Source organism: Varroa destructor, unplaced genomic scaffold (assembly GCF_002443255.2).
Source record: "Varroa destructor unplaced genomic scaffold, Vdes_3.0 BEIS01000007.1, whole genome shotgun sequence".
Lineage (NCBI taxonomy): Eukaryota > Metazoa > Arthropoda > Arachnida > Mesostigmata > Varroidae > Varroa > Varroa destructor.
This window is the reverse complement of record NW_019211460.1, coordinates 30,216,678-30,239,337: the sequence shown is the minus strand read 5'-3', so window position 1 is coordinate 30,239,337 and position 22,660 is coordinate 30,216,678. Positions and strand designations below refer to the sequence as shown.

The window sequence follows — 22,660 nt, the reverse complement described above, 5'->3', positions numbered from 1 at the left end:
TGAAGAATGGAAGGCAGTGAATATAAGTACCGTAATATAACTGAATTTGAGTCTTACTCATGGACATCGCTGATAAATTACTTACATCTAAGGTAGGACATTTGAAAAAAGCTGAAACTGCAAAAGCAGCAGATACTCAGGACAAGGTAGAGTCAGGCAGGTTTACTCAAAAAAAACCTACCTAACCGTACAACAAAGACGTCTTGAAGTTTATTAAGCTACCAAAAGGATGATCTCCATAGCAGTCTGTATTGTTACCGACTTGTTAAATTGCTTTAAACATTTTTAGAGGATTTGTATTTCCAACAACAGAATTTACTATGAAAAGGTAAAGTTCAAAAAAGGTCTTTGATCAATTAGTAGCAGCTTCTGAAGTTGTATGCGTGTCGATAGAATAAACGTTCTCTCAATGAGATTCATCTAATCCTTTAGGTTGTGTACACTATGTTCGCTAAAACCTAACCTCGGTCCTTGTTCTTAAGTACTGAGCAAGCGGCGCAAAACTGAACCAACTAGACACCGGTAGAAAAACCTCACTACTTCATCCCGCCCTATTAATTCCTCCGTAGCATTCCCCTTTTGACCACGCAGAGTCCTTATAGTTTCAACAATAATTATGAATGCAATGATTCAGTTGATCAATTGTTCAATCTTCCCGATTTTCATCTTCCATATAATTTCCACCGTCCCCTTTTTATTCGATTGACGCTGACTACATACGGCTTTATATTGTTCGGTGCGTACGCATAAATAGTGTCGTCGAGCAGAATATAGATGTTGCATGTGTCACCTTGACTATGACAGCTTTTCCTGAGCATTCAAAGTCAGGCTGAGCTAGCATCCTAGCTTTTAGCTGTTAGCTACACGAGTGTGTACCGCTCATAACGTAGCATTATGAAGCAGAGCTGCTTCGAATTCAGTCACTGAAGATTCCATTACTGTTAATGATTTTCGTGCTGCCTGGTTCGGGGTCAGGTTTGCGTCGCTTTTAGCGTTTGCAAGACTAAACCATAACGACAACCTCAACTGTCAACGATCTCTAAGATCGTACGGACAGAGAATAATCCCGAACAGTGACAAAATATAACGCGCCGGATTGGTTTTTCTGCCGTTGCTGATCTAAACGAAAATATCTGACATGCTGCATGCCTGAAAAAACGAGATAAGGGCAAGCCGACGACATTGCTAATACTTGGCTGTACGCCTTTGTCCAATGGCATTTGTTTATCATTTTCTATTAGTATACACTCTACATTTGAACGTAGATGAAACATTATACGTAAATAGATTAAGCGTAACGAAGTTCAAATCGTTTCTCCGCTGTCTGAAAAACTGCTAAGGCCTGTCGCTAGGAATTGTACGAAAGATTTTTATCAGGTATGATGAAATATATATCAGAGATATCAGTTTGTCATAAGCGATTTAAACAGTGGGACAAACAATCTTCACTTTTATCTATAAGGGATAAATAGGCGTAACTACACAACGGAATATAGGATCTGGACATCTGTCTTTACAGATTTCTTAGTTGATATCGTTTGTGGAGGAACACGCTAATTTAACAATTGATTCAAGAATAGTGCTAACGAGTCGTGTGTGCATGGCTTGGCCAAATTTTAGGCGCAATATGATAGTATAGGGATTACCCCCCCGAAATCGACGTCTTTGAGGCTTGAACTTTCAGTTCAGACCGAGCCTAATGCAGTGATTGCTTAAAGATTGATTGGTGAGCTAGAGATTAGTTTCGGGCAACGTCAACGAATTTGTTAGAAGCAGTCCTTAGTGAACGAAACACCGCAGGAGAGCGTCACCCTTGGGTTCGAATATGACTTGCCGGTAGAAGGGTTATGAACACCGCCGTCGTCCGAACATCCTATAATGAATGATCTTGCTAACATTTATATTCCGCTTTTGTTAATTTGTTAGGTCTTCTCATGATAACAAATTTTTAAACATACAAAATATAGAACCAGCTGCGTATTGTCCGACACTGTCGTGCGGTTTTGCCTACTCAACCTGAACAGCTCGTAATGAAGCTTGCGAAGTACTGTGCTTAAAACCTTAACTAGGTCCCCTTAGCGAAAGGTCTTATAATTCAATATTGATAGAAATAAATCTAATTAAATATAGGTTAATTAAGGTAAACCTATCTAACTGAGCACCACTTCCAGCTGTTTTGATGAACAGCTCTTAAATTTTCGCATGGGAATTTACTTTGCAAATTATTCAGGTCATTTTATGCTGTGTATGTCGGCCGTGCAGCGGTAACTTGAATGATTTACGTAATAGAAGGAAGTAGTGTGGTTTTGTTGTATGGGCTGCATCATCTTTATACTATTGAATAAAGCGAAGTATATTAAACAATACCCTCAATCACTGAGCAATCGTGCTTACCAGAAATACCCCCACAAGACAGTAGCAGAAGTTTTATATAGGCCGATTGGCCGGAGGTCATTTTGCGTATCACATCCGTCCTGTCGTAGAGTCTTGAAGCGAAACAAAGTGAACGTTACAGCTATCCTTTGACGTTTCGTTCTTCATTGTTTACAACTGCCGAGGTGGCGGGCGATCTAGCAATCTGCCGTCCGCTACGTAGTGGATCATTGAAAATAGATTGGCTATACTCATAACGATCTACAGACGATAGTTGTGTTCACAGATAGTTACGAACCACTCTGTTATATCTTCGAACGACGTGTTTTTGGAATATTGTTTGCGTACTGGGGATAGTGATCGACACCGGCCTGAATAACACGGACTCACGCACGCAACCCAGTTAACGTCGAGAAGAAACTTCCCAAACGAGCGCGCACGACCGCTGCCGATGCCAGATTCTGACATAAGCAATAGTTTCCGCACAGTGCCCACACTTATTCACTGCTAGCTTGTCGTCGCGCGTCGTTTAGGGCTTCTCAGACCTATTTCTCTACCTACGAGCGTGCCATCCACTTAGAAAGCCCACACCCGCCTGGCGAAGGGTGCACGAAATGGATAGTCGAATTGCCGGACCAGTGCTTAGGCACCAAGGCTTGAACAGATTCGTCTAGATGAAATGAAGCAGGTCCGATGTGATATTCCTACAGAGGGCACAGATGGTAAGAGAGCAAACGGATACCTTTAAACACTTTCTTCTCCGTCTGTTGTGACCATATAGTGGACTGATGCTTATGTACATATTGTGGATGAACTCAGAAGTTGTCCTTACGGATACGCCCAGCTTGACCAAAAAGAATCAATGGGGGTGACTTGCCAAGGGCATTGCCGACTCTTCTAGTGCCTCAGTTAGCCCATTTCTGAATGGAAATCGCGTGGTCAGCGCAACCTATATAGGCTAAGTACGAGCTCATACAAATGCTTCTCAGCTAAGTAATTTGCCGCTGTTGCTGTCATCGTACGTAAACTAAAAGCAAATACCTGGGAAAGTATTTCAGAATATACGGTTTTTCAAATATATCCTGGGACCACCTGACATCTTGGCGCGGTCATATAACCATCGAGAGAAGTTGAAGATTGGACTGATCATTCATTAGACTAGTTCAGGCAAATTGTGAACAGCAAATACGACTGGATGCCTCAGCTTTGAAGGGTTTTCCCCTGGGAGTCAATTTGACAAAATACTTCCAATCATTTCTCCACCTGCAGATATTCATGTCCGTATAAAGTGCTAAGACACGGTCCCTTGTTGCCAAGTCTAATATGCCTAGTATCTGCGATACACGGCCGTATGCTATTAACATAAAGTAAATTAACCCAAATATTGCCTTCATTTTCTTTTGTGATATAGCGTTAGTACTACGGTTAGCTTCTAAAATATACACAGGATGAATCCAGTCTGAAAGTGGAAAAAAAAACAGCCACAGCTTATACGTACAACAGGTTTGCCAACAGGTTTTGTTTTTTTGCAAAAAATTTCTACCTGACTAATTACAGATTTGCTAATCGTGAGATAGCGCTAGGACAACTGTCCCTTAAAGGACCAATGACGATAAATAGGTGAATCGTGGAGTCGGAAGGACAGTCTTCAGTCATATCGGCTGTCTTATCATCCAATTAGCAGACGAAGGATTTGCATTATTATACATAATTCTGGGATCAATTTAATTTACAGTACTTTGTATTTTTTATAATCTAAACGAGGACACATTGTTATCTGATGATTAGTCTGCTTTTGTCGTGCGAAAAAAACAAATTGAATTACTATCATAGGTTGGTAGAACCCTCTAACCTATATCCATGGAAATCTACAGAATGGATTGTACAGTTTCGAGAACGGCTCTTCGCGTTTCACTTACTCTGTAGGAAATTTATCCAAAAAATGAGAAAAAAACACTTCAACGGTAACAATCATTTTCGGTAAATTTTTTCAAGTGTTGGAGAAACAGAGGCTTGTTCTTTCCTCAAATTAACATAATATGCTAATAGAAAAGCATAAAGTGACCTTGCTCTCGACTTGTTTCCATCCTCCGTCTTATATTCGATCGTTTTTTGTGCGCAGAAAATTTAGTCTGCCATATGCGTGTATGCATTAATACTGAAGCTGTAAGTACAGAAAGCAGACCATGGAGATATATGTGCTGCAATTATATATATATATATTTTACACAGAAAAGTTTGCTTCTGTCGTATGGCTCTGTCGAACAGGTAAGTTGTTTACGATGTCATAGTCATTTGGTCCCGCTAATATTGCGTTATCGAAAGAGTACTGACCGTTTTTAGGCCCCTACGAAGCAAATATTTTGAAATGGTGTCACTCAAGTGAATATGCGCCATTTTAGTCGATGACCTTCCGCCGTCTTTCTTCTAGTAAGGTTATATCATTATGGACATTCGGTGGTTTTACGCAAAAGATTGTGACCAGCGACTTTGGCCGCCCTCAGTTGAATTAAATTAACACCATTAACTTCTGTAGAGACCAAAACGAATAATAGCCTGATAATGCAAAATCTCTCGCCCAAGTTCTCTCAGTTTTTGATGATGCGCGAGGTCGTGGTGGAAGACGACAACTGTTCTATTTATTTTTGCTCCGGTCGATTTTTGTCAATAGCTTGTAATTTTTCTAGTTGCTGACAGCAGAGATCCGAATCAGTCACTCGGCCAGACGAAGGCAAATCGATGCACGATTCCTTAGAGTCCCACAAAACTGTTTTAGCATCAATCTGGACTTCGTCTCAGATTATGGAGTATATTTCATTTTCACGTTGCCTTATGCGCAGCCGCCTTTCATCACACAAGATAAACAGTTTCTACAGATTTTCGAGGAAATACGAACGGGTGACTGTTTTTTTTGCCAAATGGTGTAGCACTCAAGGAGTGAGCTTTTTATTATAGCCAGATTACTCCAAATAGTTAAAAACCGTCTGCTGATGGGTGCTTAATTCCTTGGTGATACCAATGCTACCCACGCGCGTCGATCTCGCTCAGTTTTCGAAATAGTGTTATCTACTTTGTTTTTAATTAGTCGACCACGAACGAGTACGGCAAGGATTTTTTCTATGGGAATCTTCAGAACGAAAGCGATAACACATTTTGTTATGGGTCTGACAGCATTTGTGCGTCTATTGCAATAAAATTGTGATACACAGTGAATTTTCACAGAAATTTCACTCATCTACAAAGCGCCATCTATATCTTAAGCTTGAATAAAGACATTCCAGTAATTTTAGCATACCTATTGCTGTTAGATTTGAACTTTCAGACGAGCCCAACGATGAATAACGACCCATATTATCTGACATATATGATTTGAAGACCATAAGGCTAGAAGAACAATCTTGACTTTATCTAATGAGGCCAGTTAGTTTCACAATAGCGCGAACTTGGCCGTAACTTGCAATAGGCTATTGCTGAAGTTCCGCAATGGCTGGCACTTGTTTGTCTTGCAGCGGATTAAGAGCGAGCTGATATGGTCGAACTTGTCACTGTTGCAATGGCGGCAGCAGTAACAATAACGCCAGAAAAATGTGGCAGCAAGAGTACTCGTCTCCTAAAAACGGCTAATAGATAGAGTTGAATGCGCCTTCGTCTATGTTAATAAAGTAATCCGCTGTACTGAGTCGCGTCTTTCGTGATCTCGATGAAGGAACTGTGCCATTTTAGCTTGCAAATACGATGCGCCTGGATAGCACTATCGAATGCATTATATAATATAACCAGCAACGTTACATATGTATCCTATCACGAAGTCGGTAACAAGACTGCCTACTTCGTTGACTTCTTTCCTCACGCCCACTCTATACGATTATTCAAAAAATACGTTCACACACACACACACACTGCAATTAACAGTTATTTTTTGTGGTGAGCTCTAGCTTCCTTGATGACGACTATCAAATCTGTCTAAGTAATGGCAGACATAGCCAACTAGGCTTTCTTTCAGTCGAGTGGAAGGTCCATTAAAAAATTGCCGACGGTTTGTTTTTATTAGAATTTATTTCGTTGCTTTCAACGGAACCTCGTCAGACATCACGAGTTTGTTGATTTGGAACATTTTCTTGGATTCAGTTTTATTATATGAATCCGTTTACCGGGAAAAATTCGTATCATAGAACTTGCCTCCTACTAAGGTCCAAGGTTTTTAATTTGGGAATTGACGCAAATTCAAGACTAGGGTTGGTCTCGACAGGCCAACTCAAAATGGTAAGATCTCGTTTACTTGATTTGATTTGAGCCTCTATACAAATGGACAATGTGATGGTAACACGACGGTCCTACCGTAATGCTGCTTCTGCTGCTAGCCGAAAGTGTCACTCTAGTACCCCTCTTCCTGCAAAGACCTCCTTGGACAAAAAGAATATTCGGTCGGCAAGACAACTTCTGACACACCCAACCAACTTAGCTCAGTTTAGCATCCACGATATTAGCACATTTTGAAAATTCTCAAAGTGACCCACCGAAAACGACAGAAAATTAAGGTAGGCCCCGTAGGCCCCATCGACAAACACAAGCAGTGCCAATAAATCATTTGGAGAATGTTGTTGACATATTGAGTATTTTTGCCTCTGGTGGACCCATCTACGTTTCAGTGTGAAATTAGTTATTAATGAATTGGCGAATGAGCGAAACGTTGGACGCGAGCTGAATTAATCGTTACGTTCTTCGGTGCTACTTCAGAGACGATTTCGAAGTAGTCGCACGTGTTGGTTAGACTTCCTTTACCTTATCCACGTGGCTGTGAAGGTGGAAATTTCTAACAATCGAGTCAGGCGGCTCAGCTCAGTAAATAAGTTAGTAAGGGATGGCGTTAGGCGGGGGAGCAATGCCTATGAGGGAGGCATCGCTACGTTGGTATCCATTTAGAGAGGATTATGAAAAAATCACAATCATATTTCTTGATTATTATTTAACTCTTTTTTAAGCTAGACTTGGCTACGATAATGTTTTTATGCGGGAAATTTTCATCTAAGGTAGAAACCTAGTTGTCATTTCTAGGACAAGCTTAGACAGGGGTTTAGGTTAACTTGGTTGAAGCAGAGGCAAAGGTTTCGTGCTAATCTGAAAAAATCATATGTATATACATTAACTATGTACTATGAAGGCTCCCAGGCAACGAAGTGTGTTTCGAAGGAAATTTCGTGCGTCTTGCAGTAATGTAGTTATTTACACACCGACAGAACTCGTTGCAGGACTGGCACAACATTGACAGTTTTCAGCGCGGTAAACGTACGCAGATGCAACGCTGCTTGGCCTTCAACCTGGCCAAATGGTTCGGCGATGAGAGATGGCAGACCATGTTTAGCTATTTCTCTCGATAGCCTATGCCACTTATGTGAGTCACTCGTTTTTATCGTCGGTGTCCAGGAGTTTGCTAGCTTTGTTTTTCTTTGTGTGAAACTAAATTGTGAGAAAATCGATCTTGGTATAGGAATTCGTAAATCCCATCTATGTAGCCTATCTCATATGATACGAACTCAGTACGGAGAGCTGAATTTAGGAAACTATATACTATTACAGTGAATTATAACATATGGTAATAATGTCTTGATTTATCGGGCACAGTAAAAGTCATTCGAGTTTTCAATCTGGAGACTTTTAGCGAACGTATATAACATTCAGTGTTCCGTGTTGAGAAAAAGTATTAAAAATTAATTAATTACAAGAAGATTACTGTGTTTGCGCGGGAACCAGGGTGTACTGGATAGAAAGTTTTTTCTTTTCTCGACAAATCGAACAAAATTCAAGAATCGGTGAAAACGTTTGTCTGAAGTCTATGCCATTAACCTAGGCTGGTTACGAACTAGTGGGTAGTTGGCAATGCAACAAATAACGTTGACATCAGTAGGCTACGCAGCGTTGCGCATTATGGGATCAAATATAGCTTTTTTCTAATATTAATTTCTAGGTTATGGCACGACTCAGCTTATCTAATTGATTTTGTTAAGTTTCATTTCGAGAGTCAGCATTCGCAATAAGAAGACTATTGTTGACTATGGTGCAATACGAAGACAACGTAATTATCACAGACATTATACCTTTGGGACGGACGAATTAATGAAGCTTTTAACCGCAGTAACTGGAAGTCCACCCCATAGGACTATATTAGGCAGTCCAGCTTTATTATATATATATATATATATATAATACTAAAAGAAATCAGCATATTTTAGACGGGTTGCAGGACTGTCGCGCTGTTGTCGTGTCATGAAAGTCTGCAGTTGAATCTCGAATTGGCTTGTGAAAACTTTGATCAGATAAACGGCATCAACTAGGACGTAACGTAAGACTGATGAATCATGATATCTCAACATACCGAACGGTACTAAACATTGATTGATTGAAATCGATTTATCTCATTGATAACTAGCACGAACCGCCGAATCAATCTGTACGATAATAATCGATCATCAACTCATCATCACGCATCACGAAGCTACAACAGAGGCTTATACGTTACTACGTATAGCTCTCTTATATGATGACCACAAAATCGGCCTACGTCTAGCTACCTCCAAACGCTACAATAGCCATTGGCCTTAACCTTTAGCGTCCCTTGTTTGCGCATTTTCAAATTTTAGATCCAAAGGACCATGTTCAAGAAGATCGTACGCTCAACATAAATAGAACTTTTTTCCCTCATTGCTGCTGCTGTTGTGGCCAGCTTCTTAGTAACCACTCTTGGGTAGCCCCTTAGTAACAAGATTGACTGAGCTTATCGCGCATAGGCAGCCATCACAGCAGGAACAACGACGTAAGCCATTACTTTAAGTAGAGGCCGAAAGCGGATCTATAACATTGTACAGATACGCACGGTCGGTGCAGCGCAGTAACTAACGGGTCCTGTTATATCCTTAAGGATTGCTTTCATCGTCCGTTTTTGCTGGCTTTACTTGTTCCGCTGAGCATACTAAATTTTGAATGTGTTCTCTACGTTGGTGGACTGTTGATCTTAGCTACGTTCAATGGTATGGTCCAGAGAACATGGAACAGACAGTCAACAGTAGTCAGTCGCGCCGTGGGCTACATATTTGCTAGTGGCGAGGCTTAGGAATACAACCGCCCCTGCCACGAATATCGGCTTCTACTCCTGCTAGCGTAAGGAAATAGGGTCCTTTGATCGGGCCTTTTGGCTTCGAGCCAGACTTGATGGAGCCATCCGTGTATTTGACGTCATTTCCTTATTCTGCTACTGCTATTCGTGTTCTCTGACGGCGACGGCGGCGTTTGGCCACCGCGGCGCGACATACTTCTTTTGGCCTCGTCACATTCGACGAGTAAATGCTGCCACCAGCGGCAATGGCTGAGATAAGAGATCGGCGGCCATGTTAGAAAAGCGAATGCTAACCAGGACTACGCTGGAACGATTGGCGGTCGTTGTCTTCGTCATCGCCACCGTTAGGTCTGCTGGGAACCAAGCCATGTGGGGAGGGAGATCTGAAATCAAGAAAGCTAGTAGGGCAGAAACTATTTTCGTCTGCTGTTTTCATCCAATGGAGTACGTAGTCAGCGAATAGGTAGACGGTAGCAGGGACTAGCGAGCAGGAAGCAGCAGCGTTCGACCTACTTCTTACAGCAGAATACACACAGACGAATAGATGGTGATCTTAGCCTGTTATAACTACTGCACATCGAGTATGTTTTCTGTGAGTTTGCTTGCCCGAAAAAAAAAACGGGTAATCGATTAAAATGCGGCTTGCCTCAACCACAATAGCTATATCGGTATAAATCGGGTAACAAAAATCTACCGAGGATTACTTAGGATTATGATATGGCTGGACGGTGGCAGTAGTTATTTCTATTACACAACGAGTAATAAATCGTCCATAACAAAAACTCTGCTATCTCAGGGTTGTAGGGCTTTCCTTTTATAATATAGATAATTTGTATCTTGGATAAGACGCACAAAGGACGTCCACTTTCGTGAGAAAGAGACCCAATTTCATCCTTTGGTGTCTTAATCAAAAGATTTAGGAGACGCTTGAATGGCGTAAAGGCCGAATGTACAAAGATGTTTATTGAAATAAAATTAAAACTTTATCAGTCAACGATATCAAATACATCTAACGTAATGCGTGAAGTTTTAGTTTTAGTTGAAGTACTTTATCAAGTATTACTTCAGGCAGCGTTCTTCTAACACGAAGCGAAGCGGGCCTAGGCCTATTCTCTAGGTTAAACGATCTTGTTAAATTCGACAAATACATGATATCTGCATTATCACAGGGAAAAATAACTTAAGTCTATGGTATCTAAAAAACAGAATTTTTTTTAGATGCCAAGCGATACCCCGGAACTAGGATCAGTACTCGAGTGTAATCAATATGAGCTATTCAACTAACTGAAATTATTGAGGGATCCCGGTTTGAGAATTAGTATGCATCTTTAAAAAAAAATTAATACGCATCCTCAAATCCAAAAATATATAAAATAACAGTACTGAGGAAGAATGTGCTAAACTGTCTGTATTTTTAAAAATAAATGCATGGATTTCAGTGCTGTCACCGGATAATTAAGGCGTTATAGAAAATAAAAGAAATAAAAATTCTTTGTAAAATATATATAGAAATCTAGTTAAGACAATCAGTTGTTGCGTTTCCCTTTATCTGTATGTAAATGGTTACGGAAAACAATTGAAGTCAGGACCGGTCCGGAAGGTCCTAGTATGCTTTAGGAACTTGTTTAGGAACTTGGAAAAGTACACATAAGATCGAAGGCTTGTGGGCCCGTATTAGTCTTACCGTTTTGTCACACTTCTAGAGAATATCAAGGCGAAGCGGGCGTTGAAGTTTTTGTAGTTGCCTGTTTGGCTGGCTTACGTCGATTACTGTCAGGCCTTAGCAACGTTACGAACTAAGAGACAAATCTGATGGTCAATTTAGTAAAGCACAATAATCATTTAAGGGTTTCTCGCAGAGGATGAATGGATCCATGTTTGACAAGCATCTGGCGGATAGTAGCTTGCTGTGCAGGTCAATTCATTGGCCTGTCGGAGCCTATTAAGCTGTTGGTAGACTGGAACACGTCTGTGAGCTAAGAAAATTCCTACAGCTTCTTTGGGGTTTGCTGGAGCCCTCGTGTAAATCTCCATGCGCATTTTCCCATGCCGAGCTCTCCGGATAGCGGAAAGTGGCCCCTGGAGCGGCCCCGGTGGGTTTCATTCTCCATTGGTTGCCAATCTTCGATCCACTTCTAGCTGTATTGCTAAAATTACCTGATCCTTCTACAGTACAAGGACATGGTAGGGTAGCAAAACGACGGTCCTGACTGTTTGCCCCTCCGCCGTCGACCAGCGCGAGGCAGATTGGAAGCTTAGTTAAACGTAGAGCTGTGCCGCGTGTCGGTTAGTCAGAGAACCGCCAGGTAAGTGTGTTGTCGACTCTTTGAAACCTACTTGAGAAATAGCGAATGGAGGCGAGCTCCAGCCGATGTGAGCCCCTCTGTCCTCGTGAGTGGTCCTCTTCTATAGCAAACAGGGCGGCTGTACAATGACACTCTCGTACTGGTGACGTGTTTATACGTTTTAGGCGTTCTAAGTGCGTATGTCTGTTATACAGATATTCATAAGAGTTGCAACTAACCACTTGCTGTGACGATAGAGCCGTTTAAGATCAGTATGCTCTTGCGTGTTTATAGCCACACGAATAGGTGAACAGGGTTTCCCATAGTGTTCATACAGGTATTCTATACATAAGATTCTTTCAGCGGAGGAATTCGCTATGAACATTTTTTTTTTGTGTTTTCAGCTACAATAGCGCTAATGCGCACTCAAAAACTAGGTAGTGCACAGCATTTTCCAGTGCTGAACACCTGTATGCCTCGACCTTTTGCTTGGGGGATCTGCTTTGTGTGTTACTCCGCGGCATCCATCAGTCTTCGCCGGCATCCGTCACTGTGGCGTGCTGCCGCAACCTTGACTACGTTTGAGACAGCTGCTTGGCATAGTCACAGATTTAGCTCAGTTATGATCTGCGCTAAGGGTTTTGATATATATTTCCCGGTACCTACCACCCCCTAATGGGCATTCCCCTATCCGGTACCTGAGGCGCGCCCAATAAGGCATCAGTAATTCCTGCCCTTTGCGCCATTGGGGCATCGCGCCTCATCCGCCGGTCGGGTTCCTCCGAATGCTCTAAATATATGCTTCTACATTGATCGTTTATGAATATAGCTATTAGATTTCTCCTCTCCGCTGGTAGAAAAAAATCATCAGCATCTGTAGCAAGGGCAGAGTGCTTTTAATCATGCATATTTTTGCCGGCTTCTTGTTTTTTATAGGCTAGTATGTGTGCAATACTATTAACTGTGTCTTATTGTATGATAACGTGTGCATATAAATACTTTACGAAGCACCTTCTAAACAAATTGCAAACGTTTTAACTAGCTGTCGAGTATTCCATCATTAATGGTGTTGTCTAATGCCATTTAGTTGCCACGTGAGTGGATGTAACAATACTGATTTGGCATCTTTCTTATAGGCGCACCAAGAAAAACGGTTGATATTGTTGTCCCACGAACTCTTCCCCTACAATATTATGTAATACAACAGCTTTCCAATATTGTTACGTTGACTTACCTCCCGCCGAATTAATGCAAGGACATTCGTATTGGGAGCAACACTAGCTTAAACCTCCAATTAGCACCAATGAGGAAAGACTATGGCCGATTCATGCGTAATCTTAGGCTAATTTGACAATTTAGTCCAGTTAGGCTACCCCAGGGCGCGTCGTACGGGCACCAACACCCACTGGCCCGGTAAGCCAGCAGAAGGAAAAGCTGGGGCGATAACGGCCGAAACACTTAGGCACTAGGGGCGTGTGTGAATTTTTCAGGATTAATTCAGGAAAAGGGATCAATGATAGATAAGCTTGCATTGTTCTGTCTATATAAAATGCATTACCAATAAGTTCCTGAAGAAATGGCACAAGAAGATGCTTTGGGTATTTGATCGTATAGCTAAAAACGCTTAGGGAGAATAGGGTTATCAGAGCGACGCATTTAAAACCGCGTCAATATAAGCGACCACCATTGTACGTTCACGGTACGAAGTTGGGTGGTCTAGGGACAACTCCGAAATCAGCATCTGCTGTGAAACGAATTAAATTTCGCAAGCGCGTAAGATGGTGCGTGGCGTATTCTAAAAAAATTGTCTAAAAAAAAGCTGCACACTACTTTTTACTTTATTACTGTGTGCAGCTATTTTTTATATTTTTTATTTATGTTTTAGTAATTACGTATAACTCATTCATATTGAACTGACGAAAATGCTTTTAGTATGCGGATAGTTTGGTGACAGCAGTCACGATTTACTGGCGTTTTCCCTCCTGTTATTTTTTGTCTACCTAGTCTTACGTGCCTCGTAGACCTTATCATTGGCGTCGCGGCGATTTCGAAACCAGTTATTACTTTTGTTTATATATGTATGAATGTTAACAATATAGAATTTTTCCATTTTAGCCAACAAGTCAGCTAAGTAGTTTGAAATGAAAAGTGTAGCCACTTAAGTTACGACCTTTACGATAAAACCTTAGAGGCTTTTGCCTCACTTTTTATCATGAACAACGGAATGAACTTAATGAAAAAGCCCAACACCCTTCGCACTTTACCCTGGATATGCAACAATCGGTATCCTGTGACAGGAGATAACGACTAAAATTGACTAGTTACTCGATGGTATCAAATCGAACATGCTCAATGCCCAGTGCATAACTTACTAGATAAACTTGCAGAAAATTAGCGAAATAAACAAAAAAAGTTTTTTGCTGCTGTTGCTCTGGTTAGCTAAGTTTTCGTAATTGTAGGTTCGGGAAGTACGCGAATAGGGTTCGCGCTTTACGCCCGTATTGAAATTGCGTGAGAAAATGAAATTATTATTCTAACCTTTCTTATTTATCTGTATTGTTTTGCTTATTCTGCCAAGCTGTGTTGCATCGGACAGAACGGAAAGGCGCTTCTGCTAAAAGCTACAAGTTATCTTCTTTTTACGCAACTTAAAAAAGGGACATCTATGAGACTTACGACAAAATTTCCGAATTCATCCAATAATTAGCTCTCCACGACAAGAGCACGACCAAGACTCATCATAAACATCTATACCAGTCCTATCATGTTTATGCAACCTTGGCCACGATTCTCCACGGAGACTTCTCCTTAAAGGCGATCCTTCATACTTACATTCACGAAGCTTATATGAACCATGATCATATCATGATAACTACTATACTTAAGGTAAATAGCTCACTGTATATTCATATCCTACCTTCTTTAAATTGCCTGTATGACAGACCGTTAATTATCCAAATCGACTCAAATCAGCTACGGGTTTTGCCAAGGCCGACATCAGTATCACTTTCACAACCGCTCCACACGGAACTGATTTTGCAAGCGTAACTCACTTTCTGACCGTAAACTGTGCCGATTCCATTCCACACCCATTTAACATACGGTCGCCGCCCGCCCATAAATGGCGATAGCGGTAGCTCCTTCGCAGCCGTGACCACTGCTGCTGGCATTGAGAATCTTCTAGGTATGCTCTGCCGGCACACGGAAAACGTCCTATTCAGGGTAGGCCCACAAAGTTACACGGGTGCCGCCATAAAGCCATAGACTGTGGACTCCACGCTGAAGCTGTTGACGCTGGTACTTGTATCTGACTATCACTGCGACGGTTGTTGCCATTGCTGCTTTTAGTCGGTCGAACAACACTATCTATTATTAGTATAGTACATTGATTGTACAATGGCTGGAGCAGCCGAAGCCTATATGGATGATGCCACTACGCTGTGTTGTCCTACAGTGAGAATCGTCAAACCCATGTTCCAAGAAAGGTGGCTATGTTGGACCTTTTGCGTCTAGGTCGTTCTTTTCGCCCAAGTCCGTGTCGTGCTCACGGTGTATTTGGGCCACATGTTAATTGATTTTACGTTTCCCGCCAGTGAGAAGTTACACGCATGCATCGATATCAGGCAGAGCATGTAACCCGCGGGTGTACGTAAGAGACCAAACCATACATCTCCGCTGTCACCTTTCTTAAAGTACACTACTATACAATATCTGAAAATGTATACATAAAGATATTCTTTTTATTCTTATACATTAAATGCAGCTCCTTATTAAACCACAATTTAAGTTTGGGTCAATCGTAAACTATAAGTATATATATATATATATATATATATATATATATATATATATATATATACACACATTCAGATAGGAACGAGTTGGTCGTCGTTAGTTTTTACGAAAACGAGCTGCGTTGGCAGTAAGGATTGTTAAGAAAAAGGTTTCTATGAAGCTACACATTAGCAATAAAGGAATGGTCCTTGTTGATCAAAGTGTTGCTCGGCAGGCTTATTGTTGCGATACAGTTACTACTTAACGATTTCTAAATCTGAGATTTAGTGAAATTATGTTGTTCCGCTGCTGTACGAAAGGTTTAAAAAAACAATGAAAATTGAACCACCCCCACACACAACTACGTCAATACAGGAACGGAAACAATGATTATTACGAAAGCACCTAATGTCCTAGAATAGCAGAACTCTTTGGAACAAAATAATGCGTACCCTCATTAACTGAAGACGCAAGAAAGAAAGTGGCAGATAACGTTAGAGATAGGTCGGTGGCGCTTCCATCGCTACTCAACGGATAAACTCAGCACCCTATCCAATCGTCAACTTTATAATTGGTCACAACCGTTAGGTCCCACTGGCCAGCGATCTCAGCATATAAAGTTTTCAACTCAGCAAATGTAGCCAATGAAGGATTAGTCGATTTCGAACAGAAGTTACGTATCGTGGAACTTCTGCAAATATGATTTTTGAGACGGCTGTCTAATTTATTGACTGAACATGATGCTAGCCCCAAACTCAAGCTCTTCACGAGTAGCCATAATTCTGAACATCTTGGTCTAATACGCTCTAAAGTTATAGGAACAGAAAAGTAGAATAAGTGTTCTCAATAGGTGATATAGAGGGCACATTCAAATTGCACTACCCTTTAAATGAATCCAAATTCGATATTAATTCATATAATAACTATCCTTTATATCGCTTAATTTAGTTTTTCCCATTTAAGTTCATCCATGAAAGTCCTACTAACTTCTAGCATTAGAGGTCATTGATCGATTGGTAACGCGACTGATGAAAAACTTATGTCGACTTTAGCTCTTTTGTTCGAACATCGTCCTTGCCGAATCTATATCTATTGTGGCTAGTTTTGTCTCATGTCTGACTGCATTACCCTTCCCGACAGCTGATAGCGAGTGTGACTCTGTTCCCTTTCCACGGAGCGCTTACCATGCACCGCACACAGCGTACGTTTAACCAAGATGGCCGCGCTCACACGGAGCTATTAGAACGTTCTCCGACAGGCCAGCCCATCGTCCAATGAAATGTTGATCATAATAACTGGCCGAAAATAACGCAGCCTAAGTAGTTTTGTTGTATGTGCATAGGCGGTGCAATTTCTCTGGAGACAGCTTACTCAAGAAATACAGTGATGAGTAAGTTGGAGGTGCTTCGGTGTCCAGTACAAACGTACCACTGGGGTAAAACCGGAGAAAGGAGTCTCGTGGGGCGGCTTTCACGGTCTGGAGGTCACACATTGGATGTTGTTGATACAACGCCGTATGCCGAACTTTGGATGGGAACTCATTCCTCAAAACCTTCGTTGCTGCAAGACGGCAAGAAATTGACCGAAGTGGTAAATGGTCAAGGACTTAGCTTTCTGCTCAAAGTGCTATCGGTTGAAACGGCGTTGTCAATACAGGCTCATCCGGACAAAGTATTGGCTCGTGAGTTGCGAGCACGGGATCCTGACCATTATCCTGACAGCAACCATAAACCAGAGGTTGTCATTGCGCTGACCAAATTCGAGGCTTTGTGTTGTTTCCGGCCACTGGATCAAATCAACGCGTTTGTTCTAGGAATCCCAGAGCTGTGCGAAGTTGTGGGCCCAGCACCGATTAGTTGCAAGGAGGATCTTCGTAGGGCATTCATCGCGTTAATGACATCTCCGAGAGAAATCTTTGAGCCCGCGCTTGAAAAGCTGTTGGCCAGACTTGCAGACCCCGATGCTTCTGAAGTAGTGCCTGACCCTCTACGCGACGTATTGTTACGGGTGTCCAAGCAGTACCCAGGCGACATTGGCTTGTTTAACCTTTTCTTTTTTAACTACTTAATTCTTGAGCCTGGAGAGGCGCTTTTTCTCGATGTGAATGAGCCGCATGCGTACCTGAATGGTGACTGCATCGAATGTATGGCGACATCAGATAACGTTGTACGCGCTGGCTTAACTCCGAAATTCAAGGACATCGACACGCTTGTCAGCATGCTTAGTTACGAACCCGCAAAGGATCCCAGGTTACAACCCGAATCGATTGATAACAACGTCGCGCGTTTCAGGCCTCCAGTGGACGACTTTGCCGTGATGCGATTTTCCCTGAAAAGCGACAGTGAGTCGGCAAAGCTTCAGCTAACGAAGCGATCCGGTAGCATTTTGATTATTATTGAAGGCAGCGGTAAGCTTGTATCAAACGGTAGTGAGCTGGAGGTTCACGAAGGCAGCGTCGTGTTCATACCTGCCGGATGTGAGGTGTCTGCTCAGGGAAAGCTTCTTCTGTTCCAGGCATATACTCCCTAATGATCCGTGACAAGAGCGCGTGTAATTTAATAAAGTTGAATTAGGTACTGGAAGATTCATCAATGACAGCTAACCGCTAGAATAAATATAATAGATTTGCTGAAGCGGGCACAGAAATATATACGGCCGTGGAACATATCTCTGTTAAAAAAAGTGCATCTCTGTAGAAATGGCTGAATTCCTGCTCATCTATTACTCTAACTGACGACTGAGATACAGTGGAAGCGAATGAGATCTGTTAGATTTACTACTACCTCTACGAGTATCTGCTAATGTTATGTCTGTTTTAGAGATTTAATATATGTTTCATTGATAATGGCTCTCAAATTTAGCTTAAACATAGCACAATATAGTAACTTACACAGAATTGATTATATATATTTCTTATATATTTATATATATATATATATAGTTATATATATATATATAGTTATATATATATATCGTGATTAATGTAGCTTAATTTTAACGCATTAAATTCACTAGAGAAAACAAGCTTTCTTTCCATAGGTCTACAACTTGGAAGCCGTTTTAGCCGTTTAGCATTTTTAGTCAGTATTAAGAGGAGAACGGATTTCTTGCTGACCAAGTCAGTATTTTACATATATATATATATATACTAGGAAAAAGCTACCTATTCGACTACGGTTGACTAACGAGAGTTCTAGTCTTAATTATGTTTTCCGACCAATTAAAGCTATATCTATATATACATAGGCCGTAGATATGGTTTTGTTTTGCCTTTATACAGTGTTTGCAAGATTAGTTTAATCAGGATTCCATCACAGAGTATTGAAGGATAAGCTTTATCAAGCATTGTAAGTTTTAAGGATAAGTTTTATCAAGAATGTTTCATTTAAGAAAAGAAATTAAGGAATAAATATCACTGGCTCGAGACTTTAGCGTTCTGAGTAATACTGTATCTCCATATTTATATATATACAATATACACTGTATATTGTAAGAATAATAATAAAAAAGAAGAGTGATGTTCTAAAGATTATTGTTGTCTTTGGGCCGTTTACTCAGTGACCTGTTTAACTAATAATAAGTCTTTTTTGCGCCTTCCTATAGGTGCGTTAATACATTTAAGACTACTTGTAGCAAATTCGAATTAAAGTCCAACCTCCATCAAATTGACTAACTTCTAAAGTTCACACTGCTTAAACACGAAATTTAGGTGGGAAATACGTCAGTGTTCTTAAAACGTATCATTGAAAACAGGTTGAGTTCAAAAAGAATACCTCTTCATTTCGAAGATCAATGCTTAGTGGTCAACTGTTTGTAGCTCAGAGGTCACAGCGCTGCGCAAATGGATCAAATATTAGTGAAGACATTGAAAGGTGAAAAGGCGGTGCGAATAACGCAGACATCCTAAGAAAGGGAACTGGAATACCAAAGGCCAACTAGGAAATGAAATGGTGTCCTACGTAATTGAACCAAACGAAGCGAAGAGATATTTCATGAAAAAGGAGTTTGAAATCTAAGGCGTCTATCAGCCCGAGCAAGCATTTCCTCTTTATTTGGTAACGTATTACGTATATTGAAAATGCGAAAACTGAGTGACTAGCTGGACAGTCTGGTCCACACGGGGTCTGTGGAACTTCAACAATCAACCCGACTGAAACCTGTGTTCGTCGTAAACAAGGCATAGGTCAATCTCTGCCTCTACTAGTCGGAGAGGACCAAGCGAAAAAATGATATCGCCCTGGGGAGAAATTGAGTTCGATGACAGTGTTTAGTAGGTTCGGACGTTAAGGTAATGGCTATATTTGCAATGAAGTTCAGGGACGCCTACTGCTACGAGACACTCGTCGAAAATGACATAATTAACGCAGATTGCCACCTCGGGCTCGTTAAAAGATTTATGGACCGTTGGCACGGTAATCGAAACCACCCAGTCTGGTTACTTTATGATATAGTTCGACCCGTCGTTATGCCTCAGTTACTTTATGGATTGAGCAAGAGTATTTAACGTTGGCTTGGACCCGCTTCTTCCGATCTAGGTCCGTGGTACTTCGAGACTTCCCATGCTCTAAAAACGGCAATTGGCAAGCAAGTAGTTCTTATTGTCGACTCATTTCGAGAGGCCGTATATAGGGAAATTACATCTTTACATATGTAAATAGGTATATGGCTGGTCAGTCACTGCCAGAGTTCTGGGTCAGGTGTGTAAAAAATAAAAGGGCCTACCATCGACGCATATTAAAAAATCATTATTACAGCGCGACTTGTCTGCTGGATTTACTTGCAACAGCCTGAAAGTAGTTTCAATGCTAAATCTAGACGATGCCTGCATAGCACTATAGACCAGGTGACAGTCAGATCCGTAGTTGAAGGTCGAAGACTACACCATTACCAAAACAACTGCCTGCCGAATCCCAAGAAATGTGCCATTTATCCTGCCGGTCTTTGCGATCTACCGTCATTTAAAAGAGAGCTCTTTAAAACATGAGTTTTGCAAACTTCAACGTAAAGAAAATATACAAATTAATTTATCATCCAAGCACTTGAAGTCGGTTTTCAGGCCATAAAGTCTCCTAACTAGGTTGAGGTTTAATATAATCCACCCTAGCATAGTGTCTTCGGGTCTTGTGTGTTAAGTATTTACGCGCTGAGAGATATTAATCAAATCGACCAGCTCCCCAGAAAACGCTCGCACATATAGATTTAAGATTGTTCTAGAATTTTTATATGACTGTCTCGTTATCAGTACACAATTTTGAGATCCCATCGATTGCGATGTTGATAATTATGATCGATTAGAGAATTCCTTAGCTTGAAAAATTCCTGGGATTACCGCGCTAAAGTAAGCATGTAAAGGAAGAGAGGGGCTCAAAATTGATTCCTGAGGCCTAGTAAGATACGTTAAATGGACACAGAAAATATGTGTAATAACTTTTTATCCATCTCAAGGAGAAGCTTCATTCGCAACGTCAAAGAATATACGCGGTCATACGATTTGTTGAGATCAAAATAAGTATCTATGTATTGTTGTGAATATAAAATCTTAATTTTTGATTCATAATAACTTCCTCCTTTGATGTTGTCGCTCTTTATAGATTCATGCTTTTCAAGGTCTTCGAACTACGAAACGTATGGACAAAAAGAAGATTCTAAGAATTACATACGAGATTGGCGTCTGCGTTAGCAGACTACAATTTTTAGCTTCCAATGGAGAGAGTTCCTTCTAATCGCAGGTTTAACTGTCGAAAAATATAAAATATCGCAGATTTTCGCGAGGTAAAAAGAACCGAAGCTAAATGTGAGGGGCAACGGTTTCAATAGAACGCCAGATACTGTTTTATGAACTATTGCTGACGGAACGCTGCTGATAGTAAAACTATATTTTGTGAAAGGTTGTTTTAATTTTTTTAACAAAGGCATCATCTTTAGAAAGGCCAGGTAACTTAGAACTCTAATCTGAGCTGTGAGCACTTTCTGTCTTATTATGTCTATACAAACCGTTGTTTCGTGACGATAACATTACCTTAAATCCTTAAAAGGTAAATAGAGATTTTCTAAGATTCGTATCCTGGTTGTGATTGGCCTAAATTTATTGCCTCGCTAATAATTGTGAAATTTCGAATTTGACTATATCAAGACATTGGTAAACCTAATAAAATTAATTATTTCTATTTATTGCTTTACGGGCCAACAGATACTTCGCATAATTTCGAAACTGAGTATACGTTTCTCGTATGTGCATAATCGACAAATGGAAAGGCATACTAAAAGGCGACAATTAGAATTCCTGCTTCCATCATTCACGGTAGACTTTCCACTGATCCAACTGATGCTAGTATAGGCTGGCTGATAATGTACTAAGCAGAAAAATAATATTATAAAGAAACGGGCTGTTTTGTCAAATTTGTAAAAAAAAACAAGTACAAATTTCATGGTGATTACTCTTTTTGGACTTTTAATCACAATTCTTGTACAGGTTATACAAATTACTAGCGTCAAATAGGAGCCAGACTTCATCATTGTTGCAGTATTGATTATGTAGTTTCAACCAAAGAGGCTCAACTTTGTGCCTGACATGCCCACTAAGTATCTATCTAAGACTGGATTACGTTAGCTACGTCGATATCTACTAGCGAGGAAGATATAATTATTGTTGCTTAAGGACAGGGCAGAATCATGTCCGGCCCATCTGTTGGCGTCTAGACTGCGCGGCAAATCTAGGATCTATTTTATATAAAGGACCGATTCGAAGACGCTTTTTTCTCAAGGCAAAACGTACAAGCAATTGCCTATGCCAAACTTGTTCAGGAAACCGCCTATTAATCATACAATAGGCATGTAGTTTTACTTGCCATTGTTTACACACTCGTTTGTTAACGTTAACAGGCCATTTTGATATATTCGTTTTTGCCTCTTTCTTTCCTACATATACACACGTTGTTGCGTTCGTACATTGTAGGCGGCCAACTTTATGAGAAATTCTACGCTTTGCAGGCCTCTATGGGTAGGGTTTAGTACAAGGAAAAATTACAATAAAGCTTAAAAAGGTCCATTATGTATTTGTAGAGTAGAGAGTATTGTTTTGATTATAATTCGTGCTTCGTAATTTACGCGACGGCCG

At 40.7% G+C, this 22,660-nt stretch overlaps 3 protein-coding genes across 20 annotated transcripts in view; 2 read left to right on the top strand and 1 right to left on the bottom strand.

The window, feature by feature from the left end:
• LOC111254905 (uncharacterized) overlaps positions 1-15,437 on the bottom strand; it is a 43,935-nt gene extending 28,498 nt beyond the window's left edge. For all 3 annotated transcript variants that reach the window (XM_086974753.1, XM_086974751.1, XM_086974754.1), the window contains exon 1: positions 14,687-15,437. The gene's annotated coding sequence lies outside the window, so the exon portion shown is untranslated. The remainder of the gene's footprint in view (positions 1-14,686) is intronic.
• unc-13 (protein unc13 homolog) overlaps positions 1-22,660 on the top strand; it is a 245,053-nt gene that overhangs the window by 5,423 nt on the left and 216,970 nt on the right. The gene's annotated exons all lie outside the window — the stretch shown is intronic.
• On the top strand, positions 16,542-19,070 carry Mpi (mannose phosphate isomerase). The gene has a single exon (XM_022816268.2). It carries the CDS (start codon positions 16,876-16,878, stop codon positions 18,070-18,072), a length of 1,197 nt encoding a protein of 398 aa, XP_022672003.1. The 5' UTR covers positions 16,542-16,875; the 3' UTR covers positions 18,073-19,070.

Coding starts and splice junctions, on each gene's coding strand:
- Mpi (XM_022816268.2), top strand. CDS start 16,876: ATGTGCATAGGCGGTGCAATTTCTCTGGAGACAGCTTACTCAAGAAAT.